At 39.0% G+C, this 20,579-nt stretch overlaps 1 protein-coding gene across 3 annotated transcripts; it reads left to right on the forward strand.

Annotated features, from left to right (window-relative positions):
* The first annotated feature begins 2,097 nt into the window (after positions 1 to 2,097).
* nek6 (NIMA-related kinase 6) lies at positions 2,098 to 20,100 on the forward strand. 3 transcript variants are annotated; one of them, XM_028024711.1, is made up of 11 exons: positions 2,098 to 2,393; positions 6,975 to 7,122; positions 7,819 to 7,912; positions 8,348 to 8,488; positions 8,751 to 8,813; positions 10,633 to 10,743; positions 11,272 to 11,380; positions 12,890 to 12,997; positions 13,243 to 13,337; positions 18,513 to 18,626; positions 19,406 to 20,100. In XM_028024711.1, the coding sequence occupies exons 3-11, from the start codon at positions 7,835 to 7,837 to the stop codon at positions 19,514 to 19,516; spliced, it is 930 nt and encodes a 309-aa protein (XP_027880512.1). In that variant the 5' UTR covers positions 2,098 to 2,393; positions 6,975 to 7,122; positions 7,819 to 7,834; the 3' UTR covers positions 19,517 to 20,100. The 3 variants fall into 3 exon arrangements, with proteins under 3 accessions (XP_027880512.1, XP_027880513.1, XP_027880511.1); XM_028024712.1 differs by lacking the exon at positions 6,975 to 7,122 and having other exon boundaries at positions 2,098 to 2,313; XM_028024710.1 differs by lacking the exon at positions 6,975 to 7,122 and having other exon boundaries at positions 2,100 to 2,393.
* The last annotated feature ends 479 nt before the right edge of the window (positions 20,101 to 20,579 follow it).

Genomic DNA, 20,579 nt, shown 5'->3' on the forward strand with positions numbered 1-20,579 from the left:
CTATGCTGTAACTGCGAAGTAATTTCCCTGCTGGGATGAATAAAGTACTTCTATTCTATTCTATATTCAGAGGGTACAAAATGCTGCTGCACGTCTTTTAACAGATACATAAAAATTTGACCATATTTCCCCTCTTTTAGCTTCCTTTCACTGGTTGCCAGTACATTTTAGGATTCATTTTAAAATCTTCTTTGTTTTTAAAGCTCTTAATGGCCTTGCCCCTCCCTATCTGTCTGAGCTGTTACATTCTTACACACCTTCCCGCTCCCTCAGGTCAGCTGATCAGTTGCTTCTGAAGGTGTCAAAGACAAAGTGCAAGCTCTGAGGGGACCGTGCTTTTTCCATAGCTCCATAGCAGAAGACTTAATGATCCTTGTGTTAGCCAATTAGAGCTTACAAGACAATTGTTGGAGAGTGTTTTAACTTTTCATTTTTGGTTAGTATAATCACATAATTTGACAATTCAATTGAATACTGCTTGAACCATAACAAATATAACAAAAAAGGGTATAATAAATTGAAAAACAATTGATACTGACATTCACGATAAACAATTGATACTGACCTATATTCTGCTTTGTCAGAAAACAAAGCAAAATATAGACAAGGTCAAGATCTTGCATGGAGCCTCAGTCCACCAGACATAAACAGTCATCGAGCTTGTTCCATTTTCTAATGATTTCACCAACGTGCTTGCCTTTTTACCAAGTTGTTTTCCATACCTGTGAAGTCTCCCGTTTTGGCAGGGAAAATACTGTTTGCTTACCCCCTTTCCTGCTGTGCTTCCGTATTAGTATTTTCCCGCAAATATCCCGTAATTTGGCAGCCTCCCCTACAAATTCATCAGAGTGGGATGCAAAAAGGGATGAAGATTCAGGAAATATTCTGGTGCACATACAGATATTTGATACAGGTATGTCTACATATATGGAATAAAATTGTGTATGTATACAACCCCTTGTGGAGTGTGTAGCTAATTACCTGTACATCTGTTTTGTGGTGAATACAGTCAGGGTATTGAATACTACAAATCATGGGCGTAGGTTTGGGTATGGACGGTCGTGACATGTCACGACCAATATTCAAGGGATATAAAATAGTCCCGACCAATTTTTGCCATATTAATAAAGAAAAAAAACATATGTATTTTTTAACAAAAACAAAATAAATAAACGAAAATCTACATTGATTAGTTTAATATTTCAATATACTACGAAGTGGTAGCATTCATTTTAAAATTCGCTGTTCTGAACTATGACGACCCATGCCGCTATTGGCTCAAAGAATGTGGATCTAGTTCTTTGATTAGCTGCACCAGGCAGCGGCCAGCTGGCCACACGCGGAACGGAAGCTTGGTCCATGGTGCTGAAAGTGAACGCGTCTCCTTCTGAGTTTGACATTTATTAAAAAGTAAAGTGTTCTTGAACTGATCTGCTGAGCATGACTGTATCTGGTTGTATACACAAGATGTATGATCAAGTTATGGTTATGGTTGGGGGGAGGGGGTTATTAAGCCAATGTTGTGCCCCCCCACTGGTCAAAAATGGTCGGTGCGGGGGGCTTGGGGGGGCGCAGTAAGTTGTAAGGTCCCACCAAAACTTAGACCAAACCTACGCCCTTGCTACAAATGTTATTTGATATGCCCCTGGCTCTCATACAGACATAAGCAGTCATCTTGTGTCATCTTGTGGTCGAAGTGTGAACTACATTTGGTTCATGTAGCGGGAGTGTGAAATGGGAAGGTGATAGGGAATTTGGTGATAGCCAAAATTATTGAGTAAATTATTTTAACCCTGAGATTGCGCAGTAAAATATATATTTATGCTTAAATAGACAAGATGTGACAAATTCTAGAAAATATTTCCAATATTGGCAAATATAAACTTGAACTTAAGAGATGGAGATGAATAATATTAGTATTAAAACAATACTTTGTTATAAACGTAGAACAGTTTCATTGACCTAATCGGCACATTCACTTTTGACATCTTTAACCTGAAGTATCTCTTTGAACATCATTTCAAACAAAAACAGTTACTAAATATGTGTTATAAAAAAGTTTAACTGAACCTGAGCTGCTTTCAGGTATGTTAAGATTTTCATTGATTAGATAATAGCTCCATATCACATGTCGGAGCTGGCAGATGAGACGGGGAGCGGCGACGTTTGACCTAGTTTGAAGGAAACGCTTGTCATATCTCCTCCTCATCACTTCACAGCTCATAGGTCTTCTCATTCAGAAAGTTTGACAACTTCGCTGGGCTCGGGATACCCGAGATGGGCTTACTGCCAAACACGCAGGCTGAGCTCGAGGTATTTGTCGTTTGAAGAATTGGACAACTAGAACCAATGTAAACTGTCGACATTTCTAGTTCTCCGACAGCAAGACTTAGGTAAGACATGCAGCTAGCTAGCAGAGTTTTGGGTGAGTTAACATGTTGACGGAGCGGATCTAGCTGATAACATTAGCTCGCTGCTGGAAGCTGCGGACTCATCTGAAAGAGATGACAGGCTGCATTGTGTGTGTAACTTATCTGCTTTAAACTAGTGGACGTCGGCTATTAGTTATACGCAACCGCTTAATATTCCACTGGGATTTATGAGATTCACAATGTCCGAAGTTCTATTTAAATTAATACAATTAGGTTTCTCATAGTCCTTCTATTGAGAGACTACGTGGGCATGCAGCATACATTTAAATATTTTGACGCACGTGTGTAGTTCAAAGTAAAATGTGACAGGATAATAGAAAACGCACCTCTGCTGACAACACACCTCCACAGCTTCGTGCTTGTGGTAATCAGTTCAGTTTGCATGCTGCAAGGTGGGCGGTGATCAAACTGTGGTTTCTGAGAATGCCTGAGCATTTAAGGTCAAAGAACTGCCTAAAATTAGTCACGTGTCAGTTGTGTCATGGAGCTGATGTCCTCTGTGACTGCAGGAGCTTGATATAAAGTCATGGACTCATCATGTCTTTGTTGCTGCTAATCTGTCCTTCTCTGTGATTTATAAACACTATTAGACTGGGGAGTTTAATCCTAATATCATTTTGTTTTGTGCATTTGTGAGAGCTACAGTATGTTTAAATCAGAAACTCTCCAACCTATGTTCCCTAAATTAGGGTAACACTTTATTTGAAACTGTCATAAACATCACATAACACCAAAGGAGTCTTTGTGAATGTCTATAACTGTCGTGAAGTGTTATTTGGTAAATAATAACACCTTTAAGGGAAAGTTGACATTTTTAGTTGACTTTTCATTCAGGTTTTAATGAAATTTTGTATTAAAAGTTTCCTTATTTACTGAATAATGCAAAGTTGACACTTTCAACTTTTAGTGCACCTTTGCATTAAAGATGTCATTATTTGCCGAATGACACGTCATGACAACACTCATAAATATATATGAAGAGTCATTTATGTTATGAAAGTGTTATGTCAGTCTTATGCACACCCCTTCAAATAAAGTGTTACTGATATTAGATATTATATGTCATGAACTGTTTGTTGATTGGTGGTGGACCCAAATTCAGAACTGCAGAGGCATGAAGGTGATGATGAAAAAGGTTCAATAAAGAATAAGGAACAAAAACTCACAAGCTCCACAAGAGAACAGGCCAGGAAACTAATAATAAATCCAAGGAATGTGAACACAAAGAAACAGAGCCAAACGAGGAGGAATGGAAGGAACCATTAGGAGTGGGTTAGAGAGAGGAGCTTAAATACTGGGAGGTAGATTACTGATTGCTAAAACACAGAACTAGGCTGATTGGCAGCCTGATCACAGGTGTGAGGGGAGAGAGGAGGAAGGCAGACTGAGAGAGGTGCAGGGGTGAGGGAGAGTGCACAGAGGACTAGAAAATAAATCTAACACTAAAGAATAATTAGACTAAAGAAACATAATTAAACTAGAAGAACTAGAAATAAGAAATAATCATAAACACTAAGAAGAAGTGAACTGAAATAAATCAAAATCCAGAAAAGACTAAGAACACAGAATAATTGAATTAAAATAGCTAAAGAAAAGGACTAGCCACAAGAAATAAAATACAACTAGTGATGGTGAAATGAAGCTTCACCATGAAGCACTGAGGCATTCCCAACTGTTCGTCTCATGCGTCAATAAAGTGGACATTATGTAAAACAGGCAATGTGAAAACAACATGAAGCCTTACAATGAATAAACAAGTAAATGATGTTTGTGATTCTGATACATAAATTCTGATTATTTTCTTAATCTGTTTATATGAAACAGTGGCTGGATCAAAAATACAACTAGAAATAAATGGGGGAGAGAGTTGTGATTGGCTTGTTACTCTAACCAAGCTTTGTAACTAGGAACAAAATTACATTATTTATTTATTACTTAAAAATAAAAACTTTATTAAATGTTCTAGTGGATGTGTACTGTCTCATGTTTGCATCCTAAAATGACTCGGCCCACTTGGTAATATCCTTGTCTTTCTGCCGAACTCAATAATGAGGTTTCTTATACATGTCATTAAAGTTCATTTGGACATGACACTTGACACTGGATTGGACACTCCCAGTGAATGGATAAGTGTCGTGTTCCTGTGGTAAAGTAGAACACATAATCCACTGTGTTGGTTTTTGGCATTATAGACAATGGTTTATTATGGTTGAAACTATTTGGAGAGATTAAAATATTACCTTGTTACCAGACAAGGGAAAATTGGGTCCATCAGAAAAAAGACCCTCCAATAAATTGCAAACACAATAAAATCCTAAAACAAGAAAATGTGACAAGTGAAACAGCAGGGGTTTGCCATTTAATTCGATCCACAAACAAACTGACTAACCAGTTCCTGAAACAGTTACGAGGTATGGCCTGAAACAAGGTGGTATTTTGTCAAAACTAAGTGTCAGACTAAGTTTCTGTAAGAAACATACAATACTCTGATCTAAAACCATGTCAAGAATAGACTTGTTTTAATGAACTGATATTCAACAGTTACCACAATTTTCTCACAGTTTGTATTTTTAAGTCTGAGTTTATGAATTATGGGAAGTTTGACTTTGGAGTTTTCAGTAAGTCTTGAGGTTCCAATAACAGAAACATAATTGGAGAAAGTTCAGTTCCAGTGAAGCCTGTACTGTTCAAAGGGGAGCTGTTGTGATAGTGACTAGGACTGGATGATGATCAGTTCATCACAGATGGTGTATAATTGTGTTTGTTGTTTCTTTAATGCTGTGATCTGTATAAAATGTTGGAGGATAGGGTTAGAATAGAATAGAAACATACAGTAGCAGTGCTATGTGTGTGACAGTTAATGACACTCAAAAGAAGTGCTATTGAAAATTAATCTGTCACCAGACTATGCACAGGATAACTGTTATATGTAATTTTTAAATGTCTTTCTTTTAGGGGGTGATGCATTTTCTTGAGCCTTCTTCTGAGCATTCAGGAATTCATTCAACCACATGAATGAATTCATGCCTAATGGACAGTAGTCATTGCCTAATGTAAGCCACTGCCGGACATGAGTGACTCATTGGCAGTTAGTAACAGATAAAAGCCTCTTTTAGATCAGTGTCGCAATAGAGTCACAAGCAGAGTCCCTTCCCTTCCTTTACAGATTCATTTTTAATTTGTATCAATCAAGTCATTCATGCTCTCTAGTGCTGCTCCATGCAGCCTGACTGGTGTCCATGCTATGTTATGTTTCATCCTCCTATTATTATTTGCATTCCATTCTATTAACTGACATTTCTCAGATAAAAGGTCATTGGACACTCACGTTGGAGCATTATTTGCTGAAAATGAGCCTCATAGAGGGATAAAATAAATGGTACTACAGGCGAACCTGCTCAGCAAGAGCATCTTCCAATTCATCCATTTTGAGCGAAAGGTGATGCGTGCAATCACTTTTTCCACACAGGGCTAGTTGGGTTTGGAGTTTTTGTCTCATTTAAAAACTATATTTTGTGTTTACTTGTGTTATCTTTACATATTTAAATTGGTTTGATGTTCTGAAACACTTAAATTTGAGCATTGTTTCCTCATTTCCATCACAAAACTTTTTTACATAGTGTTTGACATGACAATGCTTCATTCAATAACCTGGGCTGATGAGTGCACTAGTGTGAGTGAGAGGAACACGAGGCAGACTGAGGAGAGGGAGAGAGAAAATGGCAAAGGTGGCGAGAGAGACAAAAACAACCAAGCCAGTGTGGGCATAGGGCTTCTGGGAAGGAGGATTAGAACTAAAACAAAAACAAAGCTATGTTCATAATGCAAGCAAGAGTATGATAGCCTGGTGATGAAGGAGGCAAGAGTCTGCTGGTCTGGCAACGAAAGAGCAGATACTTTGGAAGACGCCTTTGGAGAAGGTACCTTGAAGTGCCCTGGCGGAGCAGCAACTTGAAGTCTGGAGGTCGACCATGAGGACGGAGGAAGCCACAAAGAGGGTCAAAGAGCCTCCAGGCTGGCCTTTCAGCCAGTGGCGGACTGTAGCACTGGACTAGGAGCTTGACGCATGCAGGGCTACGGCACCAGGAGAGCTTGTGGCATGTTTTGGACGTAGAAGCTTTGGAGCTGGGAAAGGCGACCAACATAGAGGCTTGGGTTGCAAGTGGTTCAGCCTACACCATGTGACAAAGCTGCCTACAGCAACCCTGTACTAAACCTCATCACCAACCAAAGCTCATCACCGATACAGCCAGCAACAGCTGAGTCATTGGAGAACTTCTATAGGTGACAAGTCTCAATAGCTGAAATCAGTAGTATAAAGGGTGAAGAGGAAGGGAGAGAGAACAGTCCCTTGTGAAGCCACTGTGTTGCTGATAAAACTGTTGACACCTGCAACAGCAGGTTCACAATAGATAGTACACAAACCAGGACACAAGGTGGGGTTCATCCGCATCGCCATCAACTTCTGACCTAGTAGGGCCGGACGAATGGTGTTGAATACACCAGAGAAGTATAAAAATATAATTCTCATTGTGCTTGCAGACTGGTCTAAGTGAGTGTATGCACACTTGAGCAGGAAGATGATGGTATCCTTAACTTTTAAGTTCGGGTTGGTAGGCAAACCTCAAGGGGTCCAAGTGTGACTGGAACAGGGGCTGAAGCTGCCTCCTGGGTCTTCACAACGTGAGAGGTCAGTACTACGGACTTAGTCCTCGGAGCCACGGGGTCATTGCGTCTTCGGCATCCTAACAATGCAGGACATTTTCCACACCTCAGGGACCTTCTGTAGGCACACGGTCATATTAAAAATATGCTAGAGGATTCCACAGAGATGGATAGCACAAACTTCAAGTACATGTGGGTTTAACAGAGAATAAAAGGCAGATGAAAGCAGGAAAATTAGACATAGACGCTTATCCCTGTTTGACCTCTTCCCCAGTTCATCCAAACTATTCTTTTATGCTTCAAGGTTAATTTTGTGTTTTGTCATATTTTTAGGGGTGCACTGATTGCAGTTTTCTGACCGATTGCCAATTACCGATCTTTTAAAGCCTAACTTACCAATTCCGATTTTGGCCGATACCAGTTTTTGTCTGAAATGTTGCTCAATATATCAAGAAAGTTGCTGAATAGGCAACAATGGGGTGACTATTGTAAACTGTAAATGTGCAGACATGACCTGGTTGAGCGGTTTGCCAGTAAAACCTCTCTCACAGGAGAAAAGAAAAGCAAAGTGGTTGATTTTGAGACCTTTGCAGAGGTTGATAACATCGATGAATAAGATCGGTTTCACATGTAAAAATCAGCCGATAAATCGGTGCACCCCTAATTTTTGTCAAATAAAATGCTGTGCAACTGTTAAATAATCAGCTATTATTTGTTGCAGATGAGTGTGTGTTGACATGGAAGCACAAAACAACAACCACCCTGCTTTGGACAATCACAACATCCTGTGCATGCTTGCTGCTCAGGAGGATCAGGTGAGAAATCTGACTGTTATGTTTATTGTTAGGTGATATCAGAGTGCCTTCAGAAGAGAGGAACCCTTTGTTTATAAAAGTTGTAACTTCTTGTAGAAAACACAAAATCCTCACAAACTGAATTTTTGCTTAAATCATCGACTGTTCTATCCAAACCCATTAACCATGTTATTATGACCACTATCATTATTTTTCACTAAATGCTACAATGTAGCATTGTAGTATGCTACATTGATACTACAATGCTACAATATAGCATCAATGCTACTACAAATTATCCTGAAACTTCTAAGCTGGTTCCAGATCGACCACTACTTGTCGATCTGGAACTGACTTTTTTTAAAATTGTATTACACAGCTTTTGTTAATGCTGTAAAATTTCTTTTTCTGCCATTTGAGTTTGACAGTTTTTCCCCTAATCCTTTCCTTGAACAGAGAAATGTATCAAGCCTTCAGTTTTTCTGCACTATGGCAAACTTCCGCATTGAAAAGAAGATTGGTCGTGGTCAGTTCAGTGAGGTCTATAAAGCCACATACCTGCTGGATGGACAGCTGGTTGCACTCAAAAAAGTTCAGGTATAGTGCTCCAATAGGGCTTCAGAACAATCTTCTACTGGTGGTTAGTAAGCCAGCTGCTGCCAGTGGGCTAATATCTGTATAAAACTGAAGATTTTATGGTGCAAAATAATGTTGTGATTTCACAAAATATGGACAAAATGTTTTTAAATAGATTTATTTAAAATCTATTTAAAACATTTAAACATCTCTTAGACATCTCTTTAACTTGAATGCTGTTATATCTCTGTAAGAAAAGACCATTACAAATTTTCCACTGCAGATTTTTGAGATGATGGATGTGAAGGCTCGCCAGGACTGCCTTAAAGAGATTGATCTGCTAAAGGTAAAGTCCTCCCATGCTAATGTATTCATTTGATAAAATTAATTAACAAGTGCATAAAAAAACTGCACAAATTGATTTTTGACTGAAATGAAATTTCCTACAGAAACAATCTGAGAACAACAGACAAACACTATGTTGAATTTTCAGTAGGCAAGCACAACACTGCAGTTTAGTTACTCTTCTGACCCACATGCAGATTTACTCTAAAACAGGTGATAACCGGCTTGATTTGGGAGACATGGAACATAGGGTGGACATGGAGATTAGGGGAAAGTCAGAGGCGAACAGCTGTGGGGCTGATGATTGACTCAATGACATATAATGAAGCGTGGAGTGAGCTTCTTCGAGATGGATCTTAAGGGAATATCCCTAGAAGACAGAAAAACCTTCTGTCCCAGTGAGTATTTGGGAGCCAGTATATGGCGACGATCGACGAAGCGATGGTTCTGGTCGGCAGTGCGCTGGAGGGCGGTAACTGTGTTGGACCAAATGCATCTACACCATCGGATGTGGTGGCTGAGGTTACATAAATATCCTTCTTGTCCTCCGGGTAGAGGGGCAGTTGGTAACCTAGTGAGATCTCAAAATGGGAGTGACCTGTGGCTGCTGAGGTGTGAGAATTATGAGCGTATTCTACCGAGGATAGAAATTTACTCTAATCAGACGGATTGGAGGATGACAAACAGCGGAGAGTTGATTCAAGCTCCTGGTTCATATGCTCTGTCTGTCCATTTGACTGGGGGTGATAACCAGATGAGAGACAAACTTTAGTGTTGAGGGCGAGACAGAACTGTTTCCATACCTGTGAGATGAATTGTGGTCCACAATCAGACAGGATCTCCATAGGAATACCATGCAGCCAGAAAACATGCTTGATGAGGAGCTGAGCAGTGGAATGCAGAAGGAAGCTTTCTGAGAGGGACAAGGTGACATGCTTTGGAGAAATGGTCAACTATGGTTAGAATAGTGATCATGCGTTGCGACGTGGGAAGTCTGGTAAAAAATCTACTGCGATGTGGGATCAAGAATGCTTGGGAACCTTCAAAGGTTGGAGAAGGCCTGCAGGTGGCTGATGGGATGGTTTATTACGAGTGCACACTTGACAGGCGAGGACATACTCTTTCAAGTCCTTGTGCAAGGATGGCCACCAGAAACGATGAACAATGAGTGATATGGTTCCAGGGTGAGCCGAAAACGTGGCAGAATGGTACCAATGAATAAGTTGAGAACGGACAGAAGTGGGGGGACAGGTCCTATTTGGAGGCCTGTTATCTGGATCTGGTTTCTTCCGTGAGGCTCTATTCACGATGTCTGCAATCTCCCACATGACTGCACCAACCGTGCAGCTGGGGGGTAAAATGAGAGCCGGGGTCTCCTCGGCGCCATTAGGTGCTTACTGCCAGAACCTGCGTGTTCACCAATTGCGATAACTAGTAACAAATATTGTATTTTGATGAGTGCCATCATCAATACACAGCAAATATGTTGGTCAATTTTCCTTTTATTTTGACCACTCCTGAAGACAAATATTCTCCTCTGATGCGCCACCTAATTACCTACAACAACCCATGAAGCAGCATGGTTCATCGCGCTTTTATTTTGAAAACCGACATTCAATGAAGCAGTCACCAGGTAATACGAAGCATCGTTTGTTGTCAGTCACGTGGTTTTCAGTGGGGGTTTCATCTGACACACTTTTTATCTGACACAACATCAAAACCTGGCTTCAGATGTCACATCTGTATCTGGGGGTAGCTAAATGCTAGCTAAAGATAAAAATGTTACATTGAAGCATGCACTTCCTGTTTGTGTGTTGCAGCAACTGAATCACCTTAATGTAATCAAGTACCTGGACTCTTTTATCGAAGACAATGAGCTGAACATTGTTCTGGAACTGGCAGATGCTGGAGATCTTTCTCAGATGATAAAGGTCAGATACAGGTCACTGTAAACATCAGATTGCACAGAAAGTAAAAACTTTCATCCACAATTAAGTTTTGTTGCATGGAATTAGATACCTTTTTATGTGTAAATGTGAAACAACAACCATGACAGTATTTCCATTTTACTTACATGTATGTTAGTAGAAAAGAAAACTAGAAATGCCACAACGAAGGCAAGAATATACAGATGTGTGTGTGCAACAGTCTGACTTCATGACCTATGAACAGTTGTTGCATTGCCACTTCCTATCTTTACATGTAAATACTGGTCATTCTTCTCTACATGTATCAAGTATCAAAAGCTTCGAGTTTGTAGCAGCAATTCCAGAGCTTTGCTTGGTGCCTCAGTGAACCTGGTTTATTTCATGTTTCCCACGTAAAAAGCAGCTACTTATAGTTCTTGTCTAATCTCTCAATGCACAGCACTGAAGCTATAAACATTTTTGGTTCACCTAGATTTAGAATAGAATAGAATTAATATATTCTTGAATGTATTATTTCTTATATCCTTGCAGCACTTCAAGAAAAAGCGACGGCTGATACCAGAGAAGACGATCTGGAAATATTTTGTACAGTTGTGCAGTGCCCTGGAGCACATGCATTCACGCAGAGTCATGCACCGGGGTAAACAGCTGTGTACAGATTCATTCATTCCCCAGGTTGCATTTTCAGCATGCACACCTCATGTCTGTCTCTATGTACATGGGCCCACTGATCGTATAAATGTTAAGATCTCTCAGTTAAAAAGACAAATCAATAACTGTTTTTAGAAAGTGAAAGATAACGGTGCTTAATTTGTGTAGCTGAGCCAACATGGTCGATATTGAAATATATCCAGAGGTGTGCCTCTATTTAACATGGATGAACCCATCAGCAGATTTAATGGAGTTTCATAAGATTGTTTATAGGACATGGTAATGTGAGGTGTTTCCCCCCCTGATAGTCTGGTAGATTCTGTTTGTTTGGGGACCAAACATATGTTTAATTTTCAGTTCACTGTTTTGGTCACTGTCAAACAATCCAAACCATTTGAAAAAAAACATGTTCCCCCCCATCACCTGTAGTGGAGCTACACCAGGACCTTCTGAAGGAAACGACATGAAAAGTTCTGAAGAAGACACTGAGCAACTGAAAGCACTGAAACGTCCTTCTCACAAAATGTAAACAAAAATAAATTTTATAGGTTGGAGGATCTCCCTTCTGTCTTTGTTAAAAGACTATATAGACATTTCTCCCACCAGCGATAGATATGCGCATTTGTTTTGGTTGTATTAACCCAGAATGTAGTCCACTTCCTGCTTTTGGAGCAGTGTCCAGTCCACTTGGCGTTCACATATGCATTATAAATGCACCAGAGTTTGTAGGACCAAAGTTCACTGTTTTGGTCCGAAACAGAGTTCCATTACAAATTCACACCTCTCCAGATTAACCAGACTTTCTTGGCGAATGGACTTTTGGATTAAAGTGGATTGGTAGGAATGCACCTTTAGTGTATGAGATGTCAAACTTTGAAGAAATTAATAAATAATATTTCACATTACTCTCTCTCTCATTATTTTGACTAGCAAACAGAAGCAATATAAAGAGTCTCTACTGACCAAAAACAGCTAACGTTTAGTTTGATTTAATGTCAGAGTGAAGGTCAAAGGCTATGGGTTATGAATCTGGTTTCTGCTGCCACTTGTTCAACTTCTTTTATTATAGGAGACCATGCATAAAGAGAATTGTTTATGCATCAGGAATATCAAAGTATTTTTTAAGTGAAGAAATACAAAAAAAGAAAAATGCTATTATTGCTAAAATGTGCTACTATACTGATAAAATGTCATAAATATTAGGAACATCTTAGCCTCTACAAGTAAGCAAACTGATCAGCAGTGATGGTGTTGACTTGTCCCTTTCATTCAGCCCTATGTCCCCTGCCAAGTAGAGTGTTCATTTATACTCGCTTTGAAGTATAGACCAGTGTAATGTTTACCTTGATTACCTAACAAAGACGATTTCCATCTTGAAAAAGGGAAAAAATGTCTTTATATTGTAAAACTGTCTTTGTATATCTCTTGTAATTTGAATGTACATATTTATAATGAATTATGTTCTGGATCTGAAAGAGGTTTGGATGTGTGTAAACAGATATCAAGCCAGCCAATGTGTTCATAACAGCCACAGGGGAGGTAAAACTGGGAGATCTTGGATTAGGACGCTTCTTCAGCTCTAAAACCACAGCAGCACATTCTTTAGGTAACACACCCACACTAAACAAATTCTAGTACCTGCTGTACATGAATGCAATGTGTATGTATTTTACTGAAGTGGCAGTTTGAAATTAGTGTTATTAAAACAAGCATATAGACAGTTTGTAGACATTTTTCTGAAGTCTTCCTTTACTGTTATTTTAGTAAGTTTTATTTTCTAGAACGCAACTCTTCTCTCGATGCTGAAGATTATGCAGTAACCAAACTCTAACTTTCCTTCCACCTTCACAGTGGGAACCCCTTACTACATGTCACCAGAAAGGATCCATGAGAATGGATACAACTTCAAATCAGACATCTGGTCCCTGGGTTGTCTTCTGTATGAGGTGAGCTGCCATAACCATGATCTGGACAAACCAGGGTTTTGGTGTCTGCAAAATTAGCCTGGTCTATAGAAAAGATATTTAATCATTTTGTTTGATTGTCTCAGATCCATACTTACATACACCTTCATCTCTATGGTAGACTGTATCCCTAAACACTTATGTCATGAATTTGCGGGTGTGAGGTGGTGAGGCAGACGCAGCAGACCCAGGTAACGTGAGAAATGACGGTTTTAATGATAAATTAGTCCAAAATAGTCCACAAACAACCAGGCAGCACGACTGAGCAGAAGCCAGGGCTCAACGCCGGTAGCAACTGGTAAATTGACTGGACAACACGAAGGACTGAACGCACATAAGACGCATTGACAAGGACCCGACGAGGAACAAGGAACACAGGTGGAGTTAAATACACAGCGGGTAATCACAGAACGAGACACACCTGGGAACAATCAAGGGGAAGACAGGACAACACGAAGACTCGGGGACACAGAAAACTCTAAATAAATACACAGAAAACACAGAACATGACAACTTACAAAAAAAACAGTATATTTTTAAGTATTAAAAAAATACTTTACCTATGCATGGTAGATTCTGATTCATTTGTCAAAAAAAATTAAGCTAAATATTTGCTTAAAAACTAAATTCAATTAATGTGGCTGGTTGAACCATGATTAGCCATCACTTTGGCTCTCTTTTCTTACCAATGTTAAGTTATCCAGCCAATAGCTTGTCTAGGAGAGAGACAGAGTTAAACACTGAAAGACGGGGCATAGTGCTTTCCTTTGTTCTTTTAGATGAAGAGACATGAACTGTTGTAAAAAATAAAAAAAGGAGGGACATCTTCTGCAGCAGGAAATGTTAGACTTTCAGTGGAAAAAAATTGTTTCACTCAAAACAGACTGTATAGAACTACAGATTTTATCAGCTAGTTATAAAACTGTCAGGATTTTCACTACTAGTTATCACAATCAAATATGCTGATATCTAAACATCACAACAGATGATGGCCCAGCCCACTTCTATTTATTTCATTGTGGGAATGTTTCTTTATTCATTTTTGTTTTGATTTACAAAGAGGAGGTTGCTGATTTCTTTAGGAATAAAACAGGTTTTACAAGCTATATGAAATGAGCTGCCTGAAGGGAGTAATGTCTTCTGTACATCCAACAATGTGGTGGTGGAAAGATTTTAGCTGACTTGAAAGCATCATGTCTGCACATCTGCTTTTCCTGATGCAGTTTTCAAAGAGAAATTTTCCTGTCTAAGTGATAACTGCAGAGTGGCTTGCTCCCAGAGCTCCTGCCGGTAGGAACTGGTTGCTCTGTGGTAAACTTGCTAGTTTACCACCTTTCACCAACAGCCTCCCGTGACCTTGAAATGAAAATGCTTATGGTCAATGGATGGATAATTGAAGAGTAATCCAGCAGCTAATAGCAGCTGGAACTCACTGACTGTTCAATGGGACTGCTACAATATCAACCACTACCTGAAAGATTGATCTCATATGCCTGCTGGACAGTAAAACAGCCTACTTCAATTATCCAAGGTAAGCAGCGGACCATTCAACTGCCACTAATGGTAAGCAGCCACCATTAGTGGCAGTTGTTTTTATTTTTTCTTTATTTTCTCAGAGATTGTGAGGAAGTATTGACAAAAACACTAGAAAGTGAACAGATGGTTCTTGTAGTGTTTAGTGAAACATATTGATTTACTGCAAAGTTTAAACTGAACATTGGTTCAGATGTAACAGCCAACTTCATTTAGGCATCAGAAGCCTAGCAACTAAAGCTTGGTGGGCATATTCACTGTTCCTATAAGTCTGTCTGGAAGAGTATTTTCGTCTTTCTGAAAATGTCAAATTAGGTTTTAAACCTGATGTAGTCAAAACTGATGTGACAAAAGGGGTCTATATGAACCTGTCTGTACTACTTTCCTAACTGGTGCAGGAAGCTAACAGTGGTTTATTCTGTTCAGTCCTGAGATTAGCAGCTGTGGTTGGATGTAATGTTTCTCCCATGTGAAGCGCTCTGGGATTACCTTCTGTACATTTAAAGAAAGCTTTCTCTTGCTTTGCAACTGAACTGGTATTCCTTACAATGAATAATGATGCAAAGATTTCCCACAGTGATGCCATGATGGAAGCCGTTGGGATTTCTCACTCTTTGCTTTATAAAATGTGTGGAAGATCAAATGACAAATCTTCTTATATTACTGGATGTCTTCAACACAGACACCGCCTAGAGCCCAGTCCATTGTCTTCCATAGTTGGCTTTTCACCAGCAGAAATGTGAAAACTGACTGTTTGCGTCTTTGCCTGAACTGCTCTGTGTTCAAGTAAAACAGATTAAATATAAGCTCACTTCATGAGCCAACTTAATGTAACGGACATCTTTGTTGTATTTTAACCCCACCAGTTATGTGCAGATCATTTTCTCAAGCTGTCTGAAATGAGCTGCCTGAAGCAGCAGGGAGTAATGTCTTCTGTGCATCCAAAAATGTGGTGGTGGAAAGATTTTAGCTTCCACCACCTGGTGACAGTGTGGAACAGATGGACTTCTTCTCATGTTGATGCTTGCCTCCTGTGTATGAATAGAGACCTCTGTTTTCATTCACTTCCTTCAATTATATTAGAATGCTGGGCCATTGTTCACTATTAATATGCAGAGACTGACCTTAGACTGACCTTCTGGAGTGTGTCAGAGGATCTGATTGGCCAGTAAACGTCAAATGTTGTGCCAGGCTGGATAGTGTTGATAATGTTCTCACAGCTTCATTCTGTTTTGCTACTTGCCTTCTTTACAAAGTCTAACTGAAATCTGAGTACATAGATCATGCCTCAGCCTTGAAATGAATATTCCTGGAAGAACATTTAGTTCCTCTCATATGTAATAAACATCTTCCTATAACACTGAGAACAATTATAAAGGCTCCTATGCCCTAGCTGCCCCAATACTCGCACCCTTGACTCTTGTTAAAAAAAACTTTAAAAAAACTTAGACAGTGGTGCCCACAGTCGATCCTTGAGGGCCAGCATCTTGCATGTTCTCTCCCTGGTTTAACTCACCTGGGTCAAATGATAGCTCATTAGAGGCCTAAGAAAAACATTGACATCCTGAAAAGGTTGTTACTACCACCAGGGAGGGAACTAAAAGGTTTCGGATGCCAGCCCTCAAGGACCGACTTTGGGCACCACTGCTTCAACCTTGTACCACCCTTGTGTCATTCAAATGCACATTCATGTTGAAATATTTGACTGTGTAGTTTGTCCCAATTCTCCACATCTGGCCTTCGCCCCATTTCTTTTGGGTCGTATTTCTGCACTTCTGGTTAGCTTGCATCCAGTCGGATCTCGGTGAAGTACATTACCCACAATTCCTCACTGCATGTGACATTTTGAAAGGTGGAAATATGGCAATTTTTTGTCTTTATTGAGAATTACCGTATTTTCCGCACTATAAGGCGCACATAAAAGCCTTCAATTTTCTCAAAAGCCGAGAGTGCGCCTTATAATCCGGTGCGCCTTATATATGGACCAATATTGAGCCACAACAGGTCTCGCAACTACGGTAAGCAGCTGCCGACTTCATTTTCCCCCGTAGAAGAAGAAGCGCGCGGTGCACTCTGGGTTTTGTGTAAAGACCCCAAAATGGTTCCTATTAAGAGACACGCTTACGATGCAGAGTTTAAGCTCAAGGCGATCAGTCACGCAGTAGAACACGGGAATAGAGCAGCAGCCAGAGAATTTAACATGAACGAATCAATGGTTATAGCGGAAGTGGATATATATTGTGATGGCACTAACGTTTGATTTACCGTAACATTATCAGACTGTTTTTTACGTGTTTATTGAATCGAGGAAAACTTCCCCTCCACTATATGTTATACCTTGCTGTTGTTAAAAGATAAACTGTGTCACGAAAATACCACGTCACTTACGTTACCTCAGGGAAAATAATAAAACAGCTGTTTATTGATTTTGGGAATGAACGGAGTTTTCAGAACGCTGGTTTGTAATTTATTAATAAAGTTTGACTGACCTATCTGACTGTTTTGTTGACATTCCCTTTAGCGCATCTAATGGATGCATAACGTAACCCCAGCCACTACTGTAGCGTCTATTCTATGCGCCTTAAAATGCGGTGCGCCTTGTATATGAAAAAAGTTTTAAAATAGGCCATTCATTGAAGGTGCGCCTTATAATGTGGTGCGCCTTATAGTGCGGAAAATACTGTAATAAAAAATAATATAAAGCACACGTCAGTAACAAAAAGATTTGATATGATAAACTGAGCAGAAAAAGGAAGAAATAAAAAGAATAGTCACAAACTAACTGTGAGGAAAGTAAAACAAAATGTTACAAATGCAAGAGGAAATGGTATTGATATTTGTATTGAATTTTGTTTTCAGAAAGTTATTATAGGAAAAACTTGATACAAAATTTTGAAATTAATTTCTTTATTTTTTGTGAGTGGAAAAGAAAGATATTTGGTTCTTATTTTCTTTAGAGATATCATGATTTTGAAACAAATGTTTTCTTCTCAGGGGGGATGTCAGAGTGCTCCTTATGAATTTATTATAAAAAAAATTGTCACTACAACTATACATAATCAGACGTGGCTCTTTTGGAGTAACAGCTGAATGTAATCATACCTTAATTAGATGAATTGCCTTTAAAACTTTTAAATTGAATGTATATTTTAATGCGTATTTTTGGATAAAATCATCATAGTTGCCATTGGAAATATGGCAATCCTCACAGAGCAAGTTGTGTTTGTTGTAAAAAAGTAATCTGTTTCAAATGTAAAGCATTGAAATAATTTTTGTTTTGCTCTACTGAACATGTGAGAATACATAGAATTATGCTCAGTCTTAAACAAGTCATAAAAAACATTTTTGAACAGCCAGCAATGACTTCGGGAAACAAAAATGCCTATACTGTACATTTAAAATCCCTTTTTGTTGTTGTTGTAGTTGTGCCTTTTAGCAGCACAGATGCCTAAACAGATCCAATGTGAATGTGAATTCGAACCCTTGTTCACTTTGATTGAGTACACACTTCATAAAGGGGCATAGGGTGCAGTGATCAGGCCCTACTCACCATGAGAAAATGTGCTTCTTGATTTTTCTGGCAGGATTTTGTGTCATTGACTCACTGGCTCCCTCTGTCTCTAGATGGCTGCACTACAGAGTCCATTTTATGGGGACAAAATGGACCTTTTGTCCCTTTGTCAAAAGATTGAGCAGTGTGACTACCCTCCACTCCCATCTGACCATTACTCCAAGAAGGTAAACTACTTTGTCTAATACCCAACTTGTCTTCCATTTTCCTTCAACAGTGATTATTCAAGTAGATGTGTAAATGTTTATTGGTTTGAGATGTGTTCACAGGATTTGTACATCACAGATTTTAGTCTCTGCTGCTAAATACAAATGGTGTCCACAGTTAGGTGCATTTATTCTAACTGTGATAATTATGACAGCAGGAGATGGGATGGGATAAAAAGCTGCTTCCTTAATTATATTAACATTTTTCTTTTTTTCTTTCACTATTGTCCTTTGATGTATTTTGTATGTAACTTCCTTATATTTGCTCATTTGGTTTCCTTTAGAGCCCTTGTGTATGAATGGTTTTGTACACATAAACTTGTCATGTGATGTTTCAAAAGGGAAAAACTGAGAACTGACAAGTCTTCACTCAGACTGAACAAACTCCTCTGTGTTTACTCTGTTGGGTTTTATCTGTTAGTTTAAATTTCAGTTGGAAGCTTTAAAACAGAATCCTGGGTACTTTTGAAAAAACTGGATTAGCTGATTCTTGCCACTTCAAGCTCCAGACCCCACCCAGATCAGAGAGCTGTAGAACTGTCTTTGCTTAGTGCTGTTTTTACATATTTAGCTGTTCTTAACTCATTTCACTGAAAAAAATTGGACAAATGGGTTTATAACATTATTATAATAGATACACATTTGTTGAAAATGTTCTTTGAAATGAAACAGGATTTTTTTCTGGTGTAAAACACAGTTCTCTGTTACTGACAAGATAATGAATCCCACCTTATCCCCAGCTACGTGACCTGGTCAGCATGTGCATCAACCCAGACCCAGTCCAGAGGCCTGACATTGTCTTCGTGCTACAGACAGCCAAACAGATGCACATCTGGACGTCCAGCACCTGAATGCCACTTGGAGCCCACTCTGCCCAGTCTGAGGAGCTTGGCTGCAGCTGCTGCTTCAGAAACCAGCCCTGGCTTCCAGGCCAAAATCTACATCTCTAGCAATGACTCTCAAACAAAATCTAAGAGATGTGTTTTAGTGCACTAAGATGTTTTTCTGTGAACACTTCCAATCCATTTGTCATGATTGTGGTATAGAGGCACAGCAGCAGAATTAGCATTCAGCAGGTGTGTTTTTCTATGGCTGGTGTCTGATCCTGTAGAAATGTTTGTTCCTCTCATCATACCTTACAGTCATTAGACTTAAGTTCTAACTGAACAAATGATTGGGGCCAAATCATACCAGTGAGTCATACTTACAGACTGGTCCAAAAGTTATTCAAATTGGATTAGATTGTGAATCTGCCAAATGAGCTGTTTATAAGTGATGTTTATGAATTTCGTTCTTATAAGCAGCAGAGAAAATCCAGCCCCATGCTTAGGAAGAATTCAACATTTTCAGCTTTAAGAATTTAGTTTCTACGGACAACAGATCCTGCCAAAATTGAGAACCAATATAAAAATAAATAAATGGCTTGATAAAGTGAGTAATGTGCTAAATACTTCATCCAAATTATAAAATACAAGGACTGTCACAACTGATTTGATTATACAGTGTGATTTACTGTATCAACTTATCAATTAATTTTTCAATCTTAGTTTAACTAGTTTCCTCAATTTATTTACAATTTTTCTCATTTTGCATTCGATTTCACCATATATTTCAAACTTTCCATACTCTATTTATTTTCTTCATACACTGATATAGTTTCTCAAATATTGCCTCTGCATTTTGTCTCTTCTTATTTTCTCTGTCTGCCCATTTATTTAGATTCTATTATTTTCTAATATTCTTTTTTGTTTTTCTTCTGACTAAGTTAGTGAAGGGATTATATGTTTCCACTCACCTACCAATCACCCTGTGACTTAGGTTAACCCTAACCCCTAATTTCCTCAAATAATTTTGAGGAAATTATTTTCCAAACTGGATTCAGCTTCGTCTTTAATTTTTAGTCTGAATTATTCA

This window comes from Xiphophorus couchianus, chromosome 8, assembly GCF_001444195.1.
Source record: "Xiphophorus couchianus chromosome 8, X_couchianus-1.0, whole genome shotgun sequence".
Lineage (NCBI taxonomy): Eukaryota > Metazoa > Chordata > Actinopteri > Cyprinodontiformes > Poeciliidae > Xiphophorus > Xiphophorus couchianus.

Excerpts from the sequence above, each read along its gene's own strand:
- nek6 (XM_028024711.1), top strand. The coding sequence starts at position 7,835 with ATGGAAGCACAAAACAACAACCACCCTGCTTTGGACAATCACAACATC. Across the intron at positions 7,913-8,347 it reads TTGCTGCTCAGGAGGATCAG|AGAAATGTATCAAGCCTTCA; the intron begins GTGAGAAATCTG and ends TTCCTTGAACAG. Across the intron at positions 12,998-13,242 it reads CACAGCAGCACATTCTTTAG|TGGGAACCCCTTACTACATG; the intron begins GTAACACACCCA and ends CCACCTTCACAG.